Source organism: Clinocottus analis, unplaced genomic scaffold (assembly GCF_023055335.1).
Source record: "Clinocottus analis isolate CAN_PGR_092001 unplaced genomic scaffold, fCliAna1.0.p SCAF_25, whole genome shotgun sequence".
Lineage (NCBI taxonomy): Eukaryota > Metazoa > Chordata > Actinopteri > Perciformes > Cottidae > Clinocottus > Clinocottus analis.
Window position 1 is genome coordinate 6,217,865 of NW_027175987.1, and position 20,150 is coordinate 6,238,014.

Consider the following 20,150-nt stretch of genomic DNA (forward strand, 5'->3'; position numbering starts at 1 on the left):
TCCTATGGGACACACCTGCGTCAGCAGCAGCAAAGCTCTATTTCCCTCCAAATGCTGAGATGGTGTATTTCCTTGTGGTGGAATACATAGGGGCTGGCTCTCCAGTCCATATCTTTAATTGTCCTTGTGTATCAATACCTTCCGGTTTTACTGCTCCATCACGAGCCACTGGGAACGGGTTGCCCGGGAAACGGCCGCATGGCAACAGGATCAGAGCCTGGGGGTTGTCTGCTTCTAGGTCTGCTCCCATTTTACATCGCGTTTCCTCACTAGATGGTGTGCGAGCCACTGGAGAGCACACTTCCCCCGTACAGAGGGCTCTACATCCAGCAACACCAAAACCTGGGAAACTAACACGGCGGACCGTTTCTTTACGGGGCTGCGAGGAAGGAAAAGTGTGGAAATAAAGCGTCGTTCTTTTTTTAAAGCTGACTCTTTGCCAGTTTTTTTTTTTTTTTTTGCAACACGAAGACTTGGGGAAAAGCGTCAACAAAAATACAGCCGTGATGGACATAATGGTTGCGGTGCAGGATGCTTGTGTCTCTGGTCAGTGGCTTACTGCGATAATTCTCAGCCTGTGCTGCGTACTGCCGTCATGTTTGCCCGCCGGACAAACTGTGGACTATTCCTCGGTGGAAAGTGTGGTCAGCAGACAAGGCGACACGGCTCTCCTGAGGTAAAAAATAACAAGCTAACGCAACTTCACTTTCTCCCGCTCGCACTCGCTTGACTGTTCGAACTCGTCGTCAGTCACACGCCCGGTTCGTTGTCTTGAAGGTGTCTGTTAACTTACTTTTAAACTGGGGCTATCTCGCAGCGCTTGCTATAAACGCACAATAGGCCATTTTCCCACCATCCCGTCGCTGTTTTCTGCCTGACAGGGGGGTGGCCAGAGCCGCGGCGGCTACGCAGGACGCCGCTGTTGCGACAAGTGTAACGGCTCGTTACGGCAAAGTTTTCCAACACACTTTCCCCTTCGTGTACATCCGTGAACTGAGACGACGTGCTTGTATGTGGTGTGTTTGTTTTTTATAGCTGCTCGCAAGACGCAAGGTGGAACAACATCGTTTGAATGAACGAAAACTAGCCCGCCACTACCTATTGTGTGTGATATATAGGGAGTTGCTTTATGTTGCTTTGTGTGTGTGTGTGTGTGTGTGTGTGTGTGTGTGTGTGTGTGTGTGTGTGTGTGTGTGTGTGTGTGTCCCTCAGTTTTAAACGCTATGAGTGCTTGAAGAGAAGCCGAAGATGCACAACAGAGCGTCCAATGCTTGTTTTCTTCTTCTCATTGCTGTCCTGTCACTTTGGCTGCATGTGTTGTGTGATGTCGCAGTTTCAAAAACGAGGCTGAAGAGTACATTTGTGGTTGGTCGCTGTTTATCAGAATCAAGTTATGGCAGTGACGCGTCTCTTCCCCCATTCGCCCCCATCTTCCCTCCATCACGTACTCTACGATGCCAGCTGCGAAGATAGCTGCTCATTAGGGACAAAATCCACTGGGCATGGGCGTGGTTTGGACCAGTGCGCTGAGGAGTTTTTATTTATTTATTTACACATTTTATTTCATAGCCATATATCATATTGTGTTGGCATATCATCAAAAACATTGTCAAAAATAGTGTACAGTTCAAGTACTAGTAATGGTACTTTTAATTCACAACTTCAAATAAACCACTCTTCCAGTTTTCTTTCCAAGCTACATCGCAAACAACATTTCTGTGTCTATTTCATTTCTTTAGAAAAAAAAAATCAAAACTCTATGCAAAACACAGAAAAATGTTGCAAATCTTTCGAGGGCTGTGATAATATCTTGTTCTACCAATATCAAATATCCGTTGTGATGGCTCTCAGGCTGAGGGGGCAGGCCTGCCCCATTTCAATATGAATTCTGTGATGTTGACTCTGCGAGATGCTCGGCGTGGACCTGAATACAGAGCAGCTAACTGTCTAAAGTTCCACTCAGCTTGGCTTTTAGTCATTGTTGTCTCATACTTGAATGCTGAAGAGCTGACTTGTTTCTGTAGCATAAGGTCGTCCTAAGTGGCTGTATGGAGGTGAGTGCCTTTCAATGAGTGTGGTTTAAGTGTGTAGGTGTTCATCACAGAAATACCTTGGCAACAGCTAAAGGGTACTCATTAATTTTTCCCTCCATGTCCTAAGGGGACGTCCCTGAAAAGAGATTTACACCTCTGACTGCCTCTTTAGAGAGGGCGTCTAATTCCCTTGTGTCAATCCAGGTTGGATGTGATCAGTGGCAGAAGCTTTGCCTGAATCCTGATGGTTTATTGGACCAGAGATTATCCGTGTGCGATGAGTCAGCTCAATAAACAAGTTTCCTCCCACCCCTAAATAAGGTAACACTCTCCATAAGTGGGTCATCCCTCAGTAAATGCCATCTAGGAAACAGATCAGGAAAACATTTTCAAGATGATGCCATTGACAGGTTTTCTTACAGTAAATTAATGGGCTTTTTTCACCCACGTGAATGCTGCCACTTTGAAGTTATCCCATTGCTAAGTTCACACCTGTTGACCTCAGAGAGATTGTAAACCTCTTAAACAGCTCAGCTCGCCCCTCTGGATTGCATCTAGTTGCAAAACTCACCAAAGTAATAATAAAGGCCTACTCTGTCTTGGTATAGTCATTTCCTCAAACCACAAGAAATCATGGCTCTGTCTTTTGTCCCCCCACCCTCCTCTCCCCTCCTCGTTTTAGGAGTCGGGCATCACAACATGAACCATTTCATGTAGAAACTCAGTACAGAAAACAGTGCCTATTTGTTGAGTTTCCTCATTGTCAGGAACCCGGACTATTAGAGGGCAATCTTGCTGTGCCCCTAAGCTGATTGCTGGCTAAAAAATGTGAGCATTCTCAAATAGTGACAAACCCAGAAGCACGCAATTAGTCACTGCCCTATGGATTATGAAGTAGCTCCCGAGAGGTGTGTCTGCTGTCGTATGTTCATTTCCTGCACCTCTTTAATTCTTAGCACTACATTACTGCTGCTCTGATTCAAGTTGGACAGTGGGTCCACATCAATTAAATTATTTGAGCTTTTTGAAGATGAAGAATGGTCCACATGTGTATCATCACCATTTTAATATTGATTACTTAAAAGCTCAGCCATTTTAAGCCTCTAACAAAGATCCTTGTATTCTGAAATTAGTCGTCCTGCAGCTTCTACAGTGTCTCACATGTGCATTTAAGTTATGCATGTATGCTGCATTTTTTACATACTGAAAATCTATGGAAAATCTACGATCTTCCCGAGGGATCACATTGTTCGAGAGGAGCTACACATCCCTTTCTACCCCCATCATATAGCGACTTTTATGTAGTTTGGATTCTATTAACTAAACCTTGACTCTCCCTAGTAAATGAATGCTCTAAATTTGAGGAGGCCAGCCAAATGAAAAGACAGTTCCCCATGCTGTCAGGAAACACATGGTATCAGTGGCAGCCTCTTCCACATGAATAAGCAGCTGTAATCAACAGCGAAGAGGGTGTGTCTGTAAATTCAGTCCAGGCAGACTGGAATCTTAGGTTGCTACAATGTTGCAATTTTCTGTACAATTTTAAAATTGTGTCTGTCTTTTTATCGTGTTTTCTATATTGCCAATTAAATATATGTGATAGGATGACAGTCACACAAAAGCTACACCGATCTTGCTTTAAAAGCTACATTTTACATGATTGAAAGGCAGAAAATGGGAAGCAAGGAAATAAATTGGAGTGAGGCTGTACACATCAAGAATAAGACAATTATCCAAGCTTATTTCTGTTTAGTTTAGTTTGACAGTTGGCCCTCAGCCACAAAGAAAGGCCTGCACCAAGGGGCCCTAGTCTCTGTAATGGTGCAAAATTGACCTGTCAGTAGTTTGAAAGTCTGGTATTCGTGTAAATCTAAAATCATTGCCTCATGTCAACCAACCAGTTGATGAAAATCTTTTCTGGCTGTACTTGATGGTACTGAAGCTTTTTCTCGCCGTATCCAAGACAAAAATGGTGCCATATAATTTTCCTCAACTGTGTCATTATTATGGCTCTGAAAGGTCTTGACATTTACGATAAGCACTTGTGGCAGAGACAACATCTAGTTTAAAGGGCTTGGTGTCAACATTCCAATGTAGATGCTGGTAAGACAGACTAGGGACATATTAAGTGACACTCCTCAGGATAATTTAAAGAAGGAATTGTTAACTATCTTCTGAACACAGAATGTAACCATGGCTCTAAAGCACCCTCTTTACTTTTTGCATTTCATATTTTTTTTAATTAGCCAGTTCTATTAAAACGTATAAGAAATGCTACTCCCTCTCCAACAGCTTGGTTGGAGATACAGCAGATATAGTGTGCACATCAGTTAGCTGTCAAATATCTGCAGTTTCATGCACTCATTTGGTGGAAAATGTGTTTTACTTCTTCTGACACATCTGTGGGCACACCTGAGTCTGTCACTGTTAATTACGCCCAAGTCCCTTCGCCTGTTTTTTGCACCACATGTTTAATGCGATCATGTTGCTGTCAGCACAATGTTGCTCTCTTTTACAGTCCTTATGCTCATCGTCGTGCCCACATCTAGAGGATCCAGTGTTTGCAAGTAATCTGACCTTTTTTTTTGTCGAGTGAATAGACACTTTCATATTGATGCAAAATAATAGGCATAGGGGAGGGGCTGTTGCTATTGAGGGACTCCCAGACGGAGCCCTTTCCACACAGATACAGCTAATGGCGAGAAACTTATGTCTGATGTGAAAAAAAATCTGACCTTTCCTTTTAAACATAGTGTAAATCCTGTTGCCCAAGTGAAGGCATCCATTTGCAATAGATGTGTTTTTAGTACGGATGGAAATCTGCCAATAAGGTGACGTGCTAGCTAGAGCAGTAGCTAAGAACATTTTCATAGCAGCTGCCTCATTCGAAACCTCTAGTTAACCTCTTCCACAGCATCCTTTTGAAACTCAGAGACTGTCACGGCTTGTTTTAAACTGTTTCATTCAGCTCGGTGCCAAAAGCAGCATATTCTCTCAAATGAAATGAGGAATGATCTCAAATGTGTGTTCCTTTTTAGTCTTTTGTGTCAAGTATATCACAGTATATTCCATTAAAAAAGTTATATTGTCATTATGTGATGAATCAAATGTTTTGTATAGATAATCAGATAAGTCTGTGAAAGCATTCATATGCATATGTTAAGGTGCACTACATTCATTCCTAAAACATAAACATAAAACCCAGTCTATTGTGGGAACATTTTAGGATGTTTTTCAGTTACATGCCATGATTTATGTCCTCATGTTGTAACTATGTGTGGCTAACACACATCAAAAGCAAAATGAAAGCACATTATGAACCATTTCCAAATGGATTACATTTGGAGTCATCATTTGTGAGGCAAGTAAATCCATTGTACTTTCTAAAAACAAAGTATTTCTATTTCTATTATATTTCAATTAGCACTAAAGTGATTGAGTGCCCCGGTGAATTAAAGACTAAATGGAAATGCTTTCCCAAGGTAAATCCTTCAAGGGAAATAGATGCTATGCTAGGTTTTAAAGCATCTTTCTAATATTCTTATAATGATTACAATTATAGGGGATGGGGAAAATGATTTGGGGAGGAAATTGGAGCTTTTGCCCGTACCCAGCTGCGAGCATCCACGTCATTGCATACAAATAATTCTACAGAAAAATCTCGGGGAATGTTTTTATGTTGGGAGAAATACGCCTCAGAATTAGGCTTGACAGAGTGACTGGACAGGACAATAACAGGTTATCTCTTGGGAGTTTTAAAAGTTTAGTTGAAACTGAATTTTTCAGAAGAAGATGTCTGTGTTAGGAGACGTCTCAAAAAAAAAAATAACATCAAGGAAAGAGTGTGTCTCGAAAACAGTTTACTATTTAAATTGGGCACTGTGCTGTGATTTGCCCACTTATTATTTACAAGTGGGATCATTACATGAATGTGGATTCTTTCTCAAGTGTGGTGAGTTTTTACCAGACTGCTTAAGCAGATTGTTGATGTGTGCATTGATTTTTAATGGGCAGTATTAGAAATAACCTTTTTTCTCAACATGTTCTTGTGTTACATATATTATCTTTTGGTTTAGAAGATTAAGCTTCTCTTTCTGACAGCTTTTCCAGAGTAACATTCTTTTTACCAGATCTTTTGTTGAAGAGTGTGTACAGCCTTTTCTGCTCCAAATCATACAGTATGCCAACACTTCCACTCTTTCATAACAGAGAGCTGAAACGATTCCTCAGAGCCCCTTCAATTAAAATCCTTAATCAATCAGTTAGCATCTCCTTGTGTTTCATGATAATTAGTTGTGCTACTCTGACAACATTGCATAATCTCATCTGGGCCTCCTCTGTTGAGCCGAGTTATATACTAGCAAGTTGTATGCCTCTCATGTCAGGCAGGTTATAAACAAAACTCGCTGACATCAGAGTTTGAAGCCTGTGATGGTGAAGCTATGAAACCAAGATCGCAGGCATATGGGTTGTACACCTTCCACCTGGTATGTCGAGCATGAGAAAAACCTCAACCTTTACAGCATCTGTGAAATATGTGAAATCTCCCCCTCGTAAATCTCTGCTGGAGGTATAATCATATATCTGAATTTTGCTCTGTTTAGTGAAAGTCATAAAGTAAACTTTTGACTGACCAAAATCTCCATGTTTACTGTATACTGAGACGTGTTTCTGAAAGTTTTCAGTTGATTTCCAGTGAGCGTTATTTGTAGATAATAGACTGAATCATCGTCATGGGAGATATTCCCTTCGGATAGAGTGGTTGATGTCATTATCTTCAATGTAAGATCTTGATGTGTGAGCATGGTTGGAGGTTGGAGGGACTTCAGGTAAACATTAGTTTGATCCCAGAGGTATAATAAATCTAAAGTGTTGACACATGGTTGTTTTAGCGTTGCCCTTCAGTGAGTTAAAACAATCCAGAGGGAATTCAGCTCTTCGAGAGGGTATTTTCTTGTCCTTTAATGAAATTCAACATTAGTCTTGCATCTTGGCTTTACACTAGAATAATTTCTCTCGGAGATTAGAACCACAATTTTTACAGTAAGGAACTGTATTGCGGGCATGCATGCTGTCCTCTAAATGTTGAACATGATAAGTTAAAGGTCACATCACTTTCAAAAATATTGCTTGTATAAATGTATCATACTTATATTTGAGATTTGATCCAGCCTTACACCTCAACTCGGGCTCTGAGGTCTGTGGATCAAAATGTGTTGAGGGTCCCACGCACTCGCTTCGGGACCAGAGGAGACCGTTCTTTCCAGGCTGTTGCTCTCAGGCTTTGGAACGATCTTCCGCTCTCCCTGCGCTCCATGGAGTCTGTTGACTCCTTTAAAAGGCAACTAAAGACCGTTTTATTTGTCCAGGCTTTTACTTAACTGTCCTGAGGCTGCTTTGATTGACATTGAGTTGTTTTGGCCTTTTTAAAAAATCTTTTTACATTTATTTATTTATTTTTTAATTTTTTAAACATTTTTAAAATGTTTTATTTAGTTGTACTTCTTAACTGTGTATTGTTTATGTTGTTATTATAATGCGCTTTGTGACCCTGGTCTGCGCTACACAAATAAAGCTCATTATTATTATTATTATTATTATTATTATTAAACTGCTTTCAGCAGCAAACTAATAATGTCATGTTATATGTTGAATTCCTGAAGACTGGCGTCATTCTATAATTTTCCTCGTTGCTAAGTTCCTCTAACACAAATATCAGCACTTCATGAGTCACACATATTTCACTAAAAATCTATACATAATTATGTTGTCAGTGTTTTCAGTCAATCAAAAGAATTCTACAAATGAAGGAAGCCTTGACTGTAATCTCCTTTTTTAAGCCCTTTAGTTTACTCACTCACGTGTTCATGATGGTTGGTTGTTCCTCACAATTGGTTAGAAACTGCAGCAGCTAAAGAAAATACGTATTGTCATAATTCATTTGGCTCTATGCTGGCATGGCTAAAGAATTTTAATTGGAGTCGCTCTGAGCAGGTTTTTGAGTTTTGTTTTCTCTCTCTCTCTTTCTCTCTCTCTCTCTCATATCTACATAATGAGTGTGTGGATTTCAGACGCTGTAAATGTTTGTTGGAGCCGAGTAATTGAAGATTCTGCATTGGTAATTATTAGCAAATGGAGAAAGTAGCATCGGAGCAAATCAATATCGCTAAGAAGAGTGTTACCTATTGTTTCAGGTGGGGTCAGGAGTTAAGGCAACATCAGTGTCACGCTGCACAGAGTTGAATAAAAGCCTCATTTGTGAGAATGATTCATTAATATCGTGCCAACATTATGAACAGTAAGTGTAGGGCTATTATTCTATATAGTACTGCAGTGCTGTTAAAATAAAAAAGCATATTTTATTGAAAAGCTTTTCTTTTCCAGCTGAGACCGCAATGCTCATACTGTTTTCACCTGGTGAGTCATCAGAACAAACGGTGGTCCTGGAGACACCTACAGCATCGGGAACTACCTCAGCAGCGTTTTTGAATCTTTTGCCAGATGTTTATATGTCTGTCTGTCTGTGGACTTTACACTCCTGACCAGATTTGGCGTTGGACCTGGTTTGATGATGATGGTCTCCAGTTCAAATTTGTGGTAGATTAAAGCCAGCCATATCAAAGGCCCCTGTTTGATACTTACTGCTTGATTGTCGATTCATGACAGTGTATTAACTCTTTGCACAGATGGCAGAACCAGTTTTTTTTTTTTTTTTTCCTGTAGAGCAATCTAGTTAAACAGAACCAAAATATGGCGTTGCTCAAGTGTACTTTAAACAGTCCCCCCAGCACTTAACTGATAGGAACACAGCACACTGTCATCGGACACACGGGTTAGTGCTGTGTTATTGAAAAGAACTCAACCCCCATTGTTCTATGGCGTGAGATTCTCTGAATTAAAAAAAAAAAAATCTAATTTAGTTGAACATAATATATATATACATAATTATGGATTAGGATTTAATCCAAAAACGTTGACATTAATAGGCTGTCGGGCGTGGTCACACTATGGCAGGGAGATATACTCAATCTGGGGTAATGTTAAACAGTGAATTCATCAACTGATCTGTGGGACTGACACTCATTAGGGTTCTAATTTTAGACTCTGGAAGGCTTTTTGCTGTTCATAATAGGACATTTTCTGATTCCTCCACACTACTCTTTGTCTGACTCACTTTTACCGTATCTTTACCTCTCTCTTTCTCTCTGATCATTAATTGCATATGAGGGTAGGAGCCAAAGCAAATGTAGTCGTGATCAGTTACAACCCAGTGTTGGATAAGCTGTCTGGTATTCTCTGTAAACTCTCCAGAGTTTGTTCTATCTTTAGTATTTGGACTGTTCTTATTCAGCATGTTAGCTTAGCCGTCTTCGTTTCTCTGTAATATTTATCAGTCAACTCATTGTGCTTAAGGGATCACAGTTAATCAGGGATTGGAAAATAAGAAGCATAAACTGCAGCCAAGGCTCGTATCAGTCAATGATGATCAATTACCCCATTTGAGACAGAGGCTGGAGGCTTTCAGAAACCCTAATCACATATCAACACAATAATAGAGATGCACAAATAAAGCCACCATCTTTGCTACTTGTCACAACACGTTTATGAATCATTTTCTTTAATGAATAACTGTCAAAAATGTTTTCCCTAAACCGTTTCACTAAACCATTAGTTATAGGTAGCGCAGCAATGTTGACCAGTGGTGCTTTAGGTCTTTGTCATTATCTATTCCAGTCCACAGTCACACCCTCTTTATGAAGTCTATCCTTTTACTCCGGTCAAATATGTGGTATTGGCTGCAAACATCTATCCATGTTCAGAGTCCATAATATTACGCTTGAATGCACTTATTATAAGTTGCTTTGGATGAAAGCGTCAGCTAAATGACATGTAATGAAATGTAATGTAATAATATAGGCATGGCGGGAAATGCATGGTTTGATGTTTGCCCAAACTGAAGAAAGTGCCTGTTGCACAGAGCTCTTCTCTCCCTATTATGAGCTCATTTAGCTCTTTTACCTTTTACTAAAGCTCAAAACTTTCGAGTTATAGCAGTTGAGCTTACTGTCAAGTAAGACTACAGGAAGCTTTGGTCGCTTCGCTTTACAACAAAATCCTTACAATGTTTGGAAAGTGCAAAGCTTCATTGTGAAGCGGTGACCAAAAGTTTCTGGTTTACATTAACAAAAGATCACTTGCAGGCCAGAGCAGAGTCGATTTTGGCTGCATGAAATTTCCATGTCAATATTTTACGGGTTCTTCCTTTACAACACAATTTGTGTGTTTCCACTAAACCATGTGTTAATAGTATTTATTTACTTCAATATGAGTATATGCCTACATCATTTATGCTCTGATTATTTATGTTTGATTAACATTTTGTTAGACCAATTTTGTTCGCTAAGGTGTCTAAAGCTGAAACAATTAGTCAATTAATACATAAGTGGATCAACAGCAATAAACATAGTAAGTAAATAATCTGCAATTATTTTTTATAATCGATTAATTCTTTCAATGAAAAATTCACTTGCACACTTCTATGGTGAGGATCTATGCTTTTCACAGTGATATGATTGTAAACGTATCATCTATCATCAGACAAATTGGAACGATGTGGTCTTAAGAATTTGTTATGCATGTTTTCACATTTTGTAAATTTAACTATTCATACAAAATATAATCTTTAGTTAAGGTTAATTCATACTGAAAATGATTATTTTTTGCAGCTCTAAAACGTAACTCATTGTGCATAGACACCCGACCAGCAATCCACGTCTGTAGCCCAGTTCCGTAGCAGCAGATTTAAATACATTGCTCTTCTAACGGTGTCTCAAACCCACAGAGTATGAGCTTGGCAGCGTTAAAAGCTATGCTACTAATTCAGAAGCTTTTGGACCAAGAAAAAGGATTGTATTTCTCTCAGGAGATATTTTAACTATCCTCTTTAACTCCATCAAACTTACATGCGAGCTTTACAGAACAACATGGAATTAACCTCTGCTAGGTTCTGTGTAGTGATGTTTCTCCTCCTTGTTATACCCAGTTAGCATTATGAAAAGGGGGATTACAGCTTCGAGCTAATTAGCATCCAGACCTTGGCGCTACAACACGAAATGTATTTGTAGATAGTACAGTGTATGTAGCTACCATACCTCTGTCGTGTTAGAATGTGCATGCACGTTGTCAGATTTAACACACACTGTTTCATCTTACTGTATTTTGACAGACACAGTCCTGTACCACAATAGAACTTCCCTCAGGCACACAATCCGTTTCCAGCTCCTATACAGTATGTTCTCCAATCTCTAAAACAGACAGTTGTTTTCTGTGGAAGTGTGTGGGCCATGTCTTTCTTCTGCAAACTTCAATCCAGGCACTGTCTTTGATTCCAACACAATGCCCCTGCTGCCTTCCTCTCTGCACTGTGTGAGTGTCACTTTCATTTCAGAAAGTTTACCCTTGTTTTTGCCAGTGCAGTCGCTAATGGGTAGTCTTTTCAAAGCCTAAAGGATAGTCCTGTCATCTTTGTTTTCATGGCCACCTCAAGGTCATTCAACAAGTTCTAAAAAAAACTTCTGCAGAGCAGTGTTTGTGAGATTCATTGTATATGTGATCCATATCCGCCATTCCAGGCAGGGCTACATGTGGAAAACAGGTGTTCTGCTGAATGACTTCAGTGGCATGCACTTACTCACTTAAGGGAATCACTGAACCAGATGCTTTATTTTGTTGCTTTAATGCCGATGTGTAACGCAACACAAAAGAGCAGGGGTGGGATGGGGTTCTTGAAATAGTTGAACTAGCTTTTGCGATCAATTTATGCTTGTTTTCCAATTCTTTGGGCAGATGTGTTGACATGTGAACAACCTGATGAACAGCTATATTCTCCTTGACAGGCCAATGTGGCCATTCAAAGATGATTAAATTTACAGTCTCTGTGGATGCCACAGAATCTCTCTGATTTTCGCCCTACAGTATTGGCTGGTTATTTCTTTCTTGGGAACAAAATGATTCACATTGTGGTAGTGGCAATGTAGGATTTGATTGCGGGAGAAGAGCATATTGCGCATGTAATGAATACAAATTTCCAGGTAGTGTAGTACAGAGCATTGTAAGCTCTAGAATCAGATGTGTTTACAGCGAAGATAAACAGAGACTTCTTCGCTTGTGACGTTGACTGAAAGAAATGTGAAGGTCTCACACAAGGTGATGTCAAGGCTATGAGGTATTTTCATGACACAAAGAGTGAGAGTGATTATTACACTGTGGAGTAAACGAGTATAAGTGAGCAAGTTTTTTTTGCATGGACATAAAACATGACTATGAGAAAACATAATCTGTAATGCATACATGAAATTCAAGGGCAAAATAAAGTAGACGACGATCATGCAATACAACAAAATGTTTGGGGAAATAATGCATCATAACATGTCGTAGTTGTCGTCGTTAAATAAGCAACATAAACAATGTCTCAGGGCTATTAAACAGAACACAGCGTTCACTGAGCAGTGAAGGACCCAATGATATGCATTACGGCATTAGTTCAGGGTTGTATTGTTGAAGGTTGGGAATAATTTCGGTTCACCAATGTATTGCATTTTTTTGTTTTCCGACTGTGTCGTCAAGTTTGTAGTGCCCTAATCAATATAGTTGCTTTATATGTGTCTATGTGAAGGTAGAAGGAAGTTACTGCTTTTTATTGTTGTAGGTAAATGGTACATCACTCAATTTATCAAAAATGACATGCGGAGCGCAATCTGCCGCAGTACTGTATGTACCTGGCTTGGGATCCACAATAATAGTCAATGTCAATAAGGTCCGGAGTAAATGGTTCTGCTATCGTTACTTTAGAAGTGTGAGTGAGATCTCCACGGGGGGGAAAAAAAAAACAGTGTTGCAAACTGTTTCTGTGTCTGTCTTTAACATCAGTACAGCGTGAGAAACACATCATGGCAAGGAGAAGAAAAAGATCCAAAGTGGGGCTACATTTCACTCGAGTTGATGCTGAGAATTCTCATATCAAATGCAATAAAACTTTCCAAAGTAATAGAGGAAACACTAGCAATCTATCAAAATATTTGTCCAACAAGCAGAATATGAATCTAGAAAAGCACAGTTGTTTGGCGAGCAGCTGTCTATCCTCGTCCACTGCAGGTAACGTTAGCAAGGTTAATTCGTTTGATAACCAAAGTAGGCGAATCAATGAAAGCTAATCCCGCGGCTAATTGTTTAACTGTGACTGTATTTTAAGGATTTTTTTTATAGATTGTTGGGTTGAGGCTGCAGCTACGTCCCATTCTGCCCCCCCTTCCCTCGACCACTGCTGGTCCCTAGTACAGGGAAGATGACACAGCAGGTCGGGACGGGTGTCAGAGGGCTGGTACCCAGTTTATTGTTAAACACTTGCACCCCTTCTCAACAGTGGAGTCAAAGAGATTTAGGTCACTAATAAGTCTGTCAGTGTATATTGAGTTGTTTGATACATAGTTATTAATAAAGGGAGCAGCTGGGTCGTTATAAGTTAGTGTTTTAAATTATTTTGAAGCTGGTAGTCCCACTTCCACTCCAGCCAACACACCTTAACAATAATTGTTTCTTTACTGTAGGGAGATCACCAAGGCTCTCAACTCCAAATATACCCTCCTTGTAGGAATGTTCCCAAATTTACATTTGTTGTTGGCATTCAAATAGCATAGTCAACAATAGTGATACTTAAATATGTCTGTTGTTGCCGTGCAAGAAAGCATATTTGTTTATATGAATAATGAAGCCATGTTGATTCCTTTTTAAATTAATTGTCTTAATAAGATTATTAGTAAAAGTATTAATCAAATTCTAACAATACCCACGCCTATACCTGACGCGAGTGAGAGACGCTTGCAGCAGACTGCGTAGCATCACCACAGCAGAAGCATAAATCAGAATGCACAAACATAACTGTTCAAGAGAAAGGAAGTAGTAGAAGACATGAAGTGTAGTGTTTCCTCAAACTCACTCAGATATGATAAGAGATGATGTGATTCTGAGTACTCGATAGAGTCCTTGACCACAGTATTATGGTTAAAGCGATTAAAGGACTTACTAGTACTTGTGTCACAATCTTGGTTTTGATTTGGATTGTTTTATTTGAAATTCCCTGTCTTCTATGGCACTGTCTCCTACCGAACACTTTACAAAGTACACTGCAATAAAGTGCACTCGAATACAGTGCACTAACATCTGTAGTGCACTGCGTCGCTGATAAGCGCTGTATCAAATGGAACACTTACGTCAGCCAATTGGCGGAAGTGACGTCCGCAAATCTGCTCGCGATACCTGCAAAACTAAAACTAACCAAATGAACACACTTCTTGCCCTATTTTTGTCCCTTTCTCCAACCCTTGTGGAAACTGCGACACCTCCACAATCGCGGCAGGAGGATATAAATAAATTAATGAAAAGCTCCTCTTCCGCTACGTAGTCAAGATGGCGCCTGTTTAGTGCGAGTAATGTCCATTGTTTTACACTGAATTTTTGGACCATTTGCAGTGCGCCATCCGGGTACTTTCAGTGCGCTGAATTCTGCTGGTTTTGTCAGTGTGGCGCCCTAAGCACTGAAAGTCAGTGCTCGAAGTGCGCAAGTGTCCGGTAGTAGACATGGCCTGAGTTCTGTGGTAGTTTTGCTTCCTGTCTTTGTGTTTTTTCACTCTTTTTTTTCTGTGATCACCTGAGAGCTGTTTCAACTAATCAGCTTTCAGGCTGCCTTCGGGTCTGCCCACCTGCGTCTTGTTGTCTGATTAGTTTCTTGTGTATTGACAGTCCTGTCTTTTGTCCGCTGGTTGTTGGTTTGTCTGCTATGTACCCGTTATTATCCATTGTCCACATGTCCAATTTACCTGGTCCTGTTTTGTGTTGTTTACCCTCTCTCATTTTTAATTACTACTTTTGTAATCACCTGGCAAGTAAGTTTTGTTTTGGACATTTGTTTATTAAAATCACTGTGTATCATCCATCTGCTCCCTGTATCTCTCTGCATTTGGGCCATCCCCAGTTGTCTTTTTGCCGAACCGTGACAACTCGTCATCGAGGGATTGAGCTATTTATTTGGTGTTTACATCAGGTCATTCTTTTAAAAGAAACTCCAATTGAGTGATCCAGAAACTCAGAGCACCATTTGTCTAAGTGGGGTAGTACAATTGGGGAACCGAAGGATTTTAAAAACAGAACTGACATCATTGTGTCTCAAAACGAGGCAGCTTTCCACTAAGAATAATTGTGTGTTAATGTGCATTCAAATTACACATTGTTTAGTCTTGCAAAAGTTTAATGTCAGAGATATCTGAGAATTTGATTGTGTAGTTGTCAAAAATAAGAGAGGACAATGACCTGATAATTAGATGAAAGATAACATCGTCAGCGAGTCAGTGTGACACTAATGCCCTTACTTAGGGAATTAGGTTTGACTTTTTCTAAGCAATATGTATCAAGAATAACATTGTTTTGTGTAGGAGTTCTGGTTTCAAGCTCTTTACAAAAGAAGAACCACTTGTGCAAATAGCAATCTGTTTCATGAAACAGAGAGTTGTAACTGCTGTATATCAATAGTTTGAGTTTCTTACTTGGTCTGCATCACTGATACAGGTATCTTACAGTCTACAAGGTTCAGTTTGCCCTTAGCTCGGACATCAGGTTCACAAGATGTGTTTGTTGACTGCATAAGCTATTTATTACATGCCATATATGATTGTGTTTTTCAGCTGCCATGGCAATGAACAATTACATTGAAAGCTTTTACAAAAATGTCAAAACTATTGATAAACGTTACGACAAAGCCTTGAGTGACCACACAAATATGGCCTGTCAGGAAGTATAAGTGTGTGTGAGCAAAAAACAAATAGTGTGACTGGCTTACTTACACTTTTCAGGAGGCCACTTTGTACTTGTGTGCATTTGTTTATCGTATAGTTGTAGTATTTTCCAGAGTTCATTGATGTAGTGGCATGCTGCTGGCATAGCTGAAGCAGATTGCACTGTACTACATCTGTCACAAGGAAACCTTCACTCAGCGAACGATTAGGGCACTTCATATGGACACTTTCCAGTTCCTCTAAATTGATTTTTATTTTCTGCGATCAACTTGAATGTGTACTTCTTGTGTGCCAGCTCGGCTGCTGCTTTGCCGACTAAATTATTCCACACATAGATATATTTTTCATCTCACAGTTAATAATAGGGGGGTACTGTATACAGCTGCATGAATAATTCATGCAGGCATTCCTTTGTAGAGATTAAAAACGGAATAAGAATAATTCATGCTGTAAGCTAACATAAATGGTTTTAGAAACGGCTAATCAACTAGCAAGCTTGTCTGAGGCAAGGCAGCTACCTTAAGTTGCAAGTTTGTCCTCAGAAGTGCCTACTTAAGCCCAGCTGAGACCTAGCCAGAGAATAAATTCAAAGGCTTCTGTCCATATCATCTCTACCTCCTCCCCTATATGAATTCTTATGATTTTCTCTTGGACGTGACACCGTGAAACCTTTCCTGGTTTACTCTGCCGCTGAGGAAGTGACAGGCCTTAATTATACAGTCTAGGGGCCGAGGGACACTTAAACATGAACAATTACGTTGAGATAAAAGCAGCAGATAAAAGAAGGAGAATAACAAGAAGAGAAAAAAGGCGACAGAGAAAATGATACAGAAAAAAAAAAATTAAAAACAACATTTTGCTAATAAAGGAAGCAAGAGGTTGAGTTTGTAGAAAGGAACGTGACAGTAATGGTGCCTTAGACTTGTTTCAATATAATCAGATTTAGAGGCACATCATGTATATTTATTCAGGAAGGTTTTTTACATAATACCCATTGTGTTGCGCTCACCAATTGCACAGATCAGTCACGCCTCAGTGCGCACCAACAATTTCTCAAACCATAAGCTGAACCTTTGTCCTTCATTGAAAACCCGGCAGACTGTTATTAGATCTCTTCTCAACCATATGGTTTGCAAGTTTTAATAATTGCCTGTGCCTGCATTAGAGAACATTTTGGGTGAATTCATGATCTAAATGTGCTGTGCGTTTTTAGCGAACAGTTCGAAAGGACACTGGCATTCTGTTTGCTCTGCTGTAACCCTCCAAGCTCTAAATGGATTAATGATCCTGAGGTTGTCAGTTTAAACGCAGGCACAGAGGATACTGCTGATGTGTCCTTGAGCGAGGCACTTAATCTAAGTTGTGTCAGTTAATATCCATCTTCATAAACGCATTACACACACATCGTAGGTTATGTAAGTCACCCTCGATGAAGTCAGGAGAAACAAACAATGTGAGGCCTAGATAACACCTTGGCTCACAACACAGTCCAGGGGAATATCAAGTGGCTCTTGTCTCGATTGCATTGCCTTCTCATTGTTTGGAGCCCCCTATCATAACGTATACTGGAGGGGCATAAAAGCATTTTTTGCTGGCAGATATCCACAGTTACAGAATGATACTCTTATGTTTTATCTTCTGTCAATATATCATGCCTTCCTTGGTGTATGGCAAATGAGCAGTATGCAGTAAACAGGATCGCGGTGGGTAGCGTCCATGCTAGGGGGCTTGTCGGCTGTGCTTCATCAGAACAGTGTAGCTCAGACACTTCTCTGAGTGAGCGCTTTGCTTAGACCCGGACCCCATATACTAGGGTTGCCCAATTAGCGCTGAAAAGTGTGGCAGTGCGTCAGCAGGGAAGTGTGCACCAGAGGAGGCGCTTCATCAATCATCACTCTGGCTTCAGGCTTGTTCCAGGCCTTTTCTCTATCAGGCACAAGGAGAAAGTAGGAGAGGAGAGAATGACAGTGGTCAGCCAATTCCAGGAATGACAACCGACTGCATGAAAGCAAATAACTCTGGGCATCAATAAAGGGAAATTATTTATTTTGATCAGAGATTATATTAACATTCAAACACATATTCAGCTGTAGTATTTAATATGCGTCTTTTAACAGCACATTTATTTATTAGGCTTTATTCCATATAGAGCATTTTTCTGATGAAGACATGTGGGTCATACTGATAATATTTAGGTTTTAGGGCCATTCTTTTTAGGAGTATACAGCGTATTGGGAATATGGTTTCAATGGGGGTTTTACACACACACAAGTGCCTCGTTTATGACACACAAGGCTCCTTGCTTAATTACGTCCAGCTCTCTTGTGGTACAGTAGTTATACACAAACCAACTTGCAACAGTTTGAAAAGATGCATGCCCAAAAGAAAAGCCCACATTTCTGATCGAAAGAAGAAACACACCTACTTTTAAACATTATGAAAGACTATTAATAGGTTTGTTTTGCCATGTAAACAGCTTTTTCAACATAAGGACAAAAAACTGAATATTAGTGTTCATATTCCCTGTTTTATATCCTCATAAGTAGATACAGAGAGGATATTCATATACTATGCTTGTTAATTGATAAGTTATGTTTCTTCATCCTCAACTAATGCCATAAATGAGCAAGACCAACAGCTTACTAACTTATATAGCCTGTAATGTCCAAGCCTGATATAACTTATAACTAAGTCTGTGCCATAAACCTCCACTAAATAAACATATCAATGAGTCACATTATTGCTCTGGGTGATACTGTATGTTCAATCCCACATACACCATCATACTGTTGTGGATGCTCACTCGCTCACTCAAATCCGGTGCTAAAAACCGACCATGACAAATGCAGTATTCACTTCTGTTTGAATATTGTTTTCTCAATACTAGAGTGCCCGCTGCCCAGCTATAATAGGAAGTGCATCCCCTAAATCTATTGTTGTCCAATTGTAGGTTTATTAATGTCCAAATCTGCTTTACCAAGACACCAACTTGCTCTCATAGTATAACATCAATAGTGTAAGATATAATAAATCCATGATTTGACTGCCAAAGCTATTTAACTGAAAATGTATTAAATATGGTAGATCATAGAGCATTGTTAATTGTGTACGTGTGTGTGTGGTTATTGATTGCCAATCACCAAACACTACCAGTGTGCAGCATGACCTCCTAAATGCATTCAATTTGTCTGATGTTTACACCACTTCCCATCCCTCTTGTGTCCACCATGAAGACCAACTGTTCCTACTTGGCTTTAACACGGACACATAGTGTGACATTGGCTCAGAGATTTGTAAAGTTTCCAAAAATGGGTACTTAACTCTGTACAGAGGGGTATAATGGTAATGACAGTTAATCATTATATACAATGCATCTCATTTTGTGAGTCTGCTCACAGCTTTGCCACAGTCTTAACAGTGTGAGCACCAGCGAATGAAAGGTGAAAAAAACCCGGCATATTTATCTTTAAGGTATTTTATCATATATGAAACTTCTAAAAGCTTCATACTTTCCAATTTAAATCATGGTTATATTTCCTGGCATGAGCCCTTTTGTTAACTGTATGCCCTCCGCTCTAAACTCTTTAAGATAATCTCTCCTTGAGGAGGTGTACAGCGATATCATACAGGATACAACAACAGAGGCTACCCTCACAAAGACAAGGTTTGTGGTAGAGAGAATTTAGCCAGATGATAATGCATTTGCAGTTATGTCCCAGTACAACCTTTTCAAAAACACCTGCATGCGCAAATTGGTCATTCTGGATTGTAAAATCAGGAGCAGGTTTGCAAACATGATATGGCCTATGGCTTACTGTCCAACTGTCTGACATCCAATCTTCATAAAACAGTCGTCAACATTAGCATTGAACAGAGTAACGAGAATAGAATTGTGTAATTAAGTTTTGGTCCTTCAATTAGAGCAATATTTCATTACTGGCAAATTATCCCCAACAACATTATCTTAATGTTAATGTCCATATGGCATCCATGATGACTGTACCACTCTCACAGGCTGGAGTATAAAATGTTATTGTAATGTAGAGGGCGAGCCAGGTTTTTAAAAATATTTTTTTATGACTTTAAGGTCAGAGTTCAATGTCTTTGGCTGTGTTCAGAAAGTATGGCTCTATAAATGATCATACTCAGGTCAGAGAAGCATGCTGTCTGTGGGAGAGGAGGATCTACTGGTAATAACCTCTTCTTTAAACCAACAGTCACAAAAAGCAGGGCTGACCTACATGCTCTAGAGGAGGATTCTGACTCTCTT

At 39.8% G+C, this 20,150-nt stretch overlaps 1 protein-coding gene across 2 annotated transcripts in view; it reads left to right on the plus strand.

Moving 5' to 3' along the window:
* The first annotated feature begins 204 nt into the window (after positions 1 to 204).
* Positions 205 to 20,150, plus strand: part of negr1 (neuronal growth regulator 1) — a 138,010-nt gene continuing 118,064 nt past the window's right edge. The window contains exon 1 of one of the 2 annotated variants that reach the window (XM_068591272.1): positions 205 to 676. In XM_068591272.1, coding sequence (XP_068447373.1) covers positions 507 to 676 — 170 coding nt within the window. In that variant the 5' untranslated portion in view covers positions 205 to 506. The remainder of the gene's footprint in view (positions 677 to 20,150) is intronic. The other variant, XM_068591273.1, reaches the window with a different exon arrangement.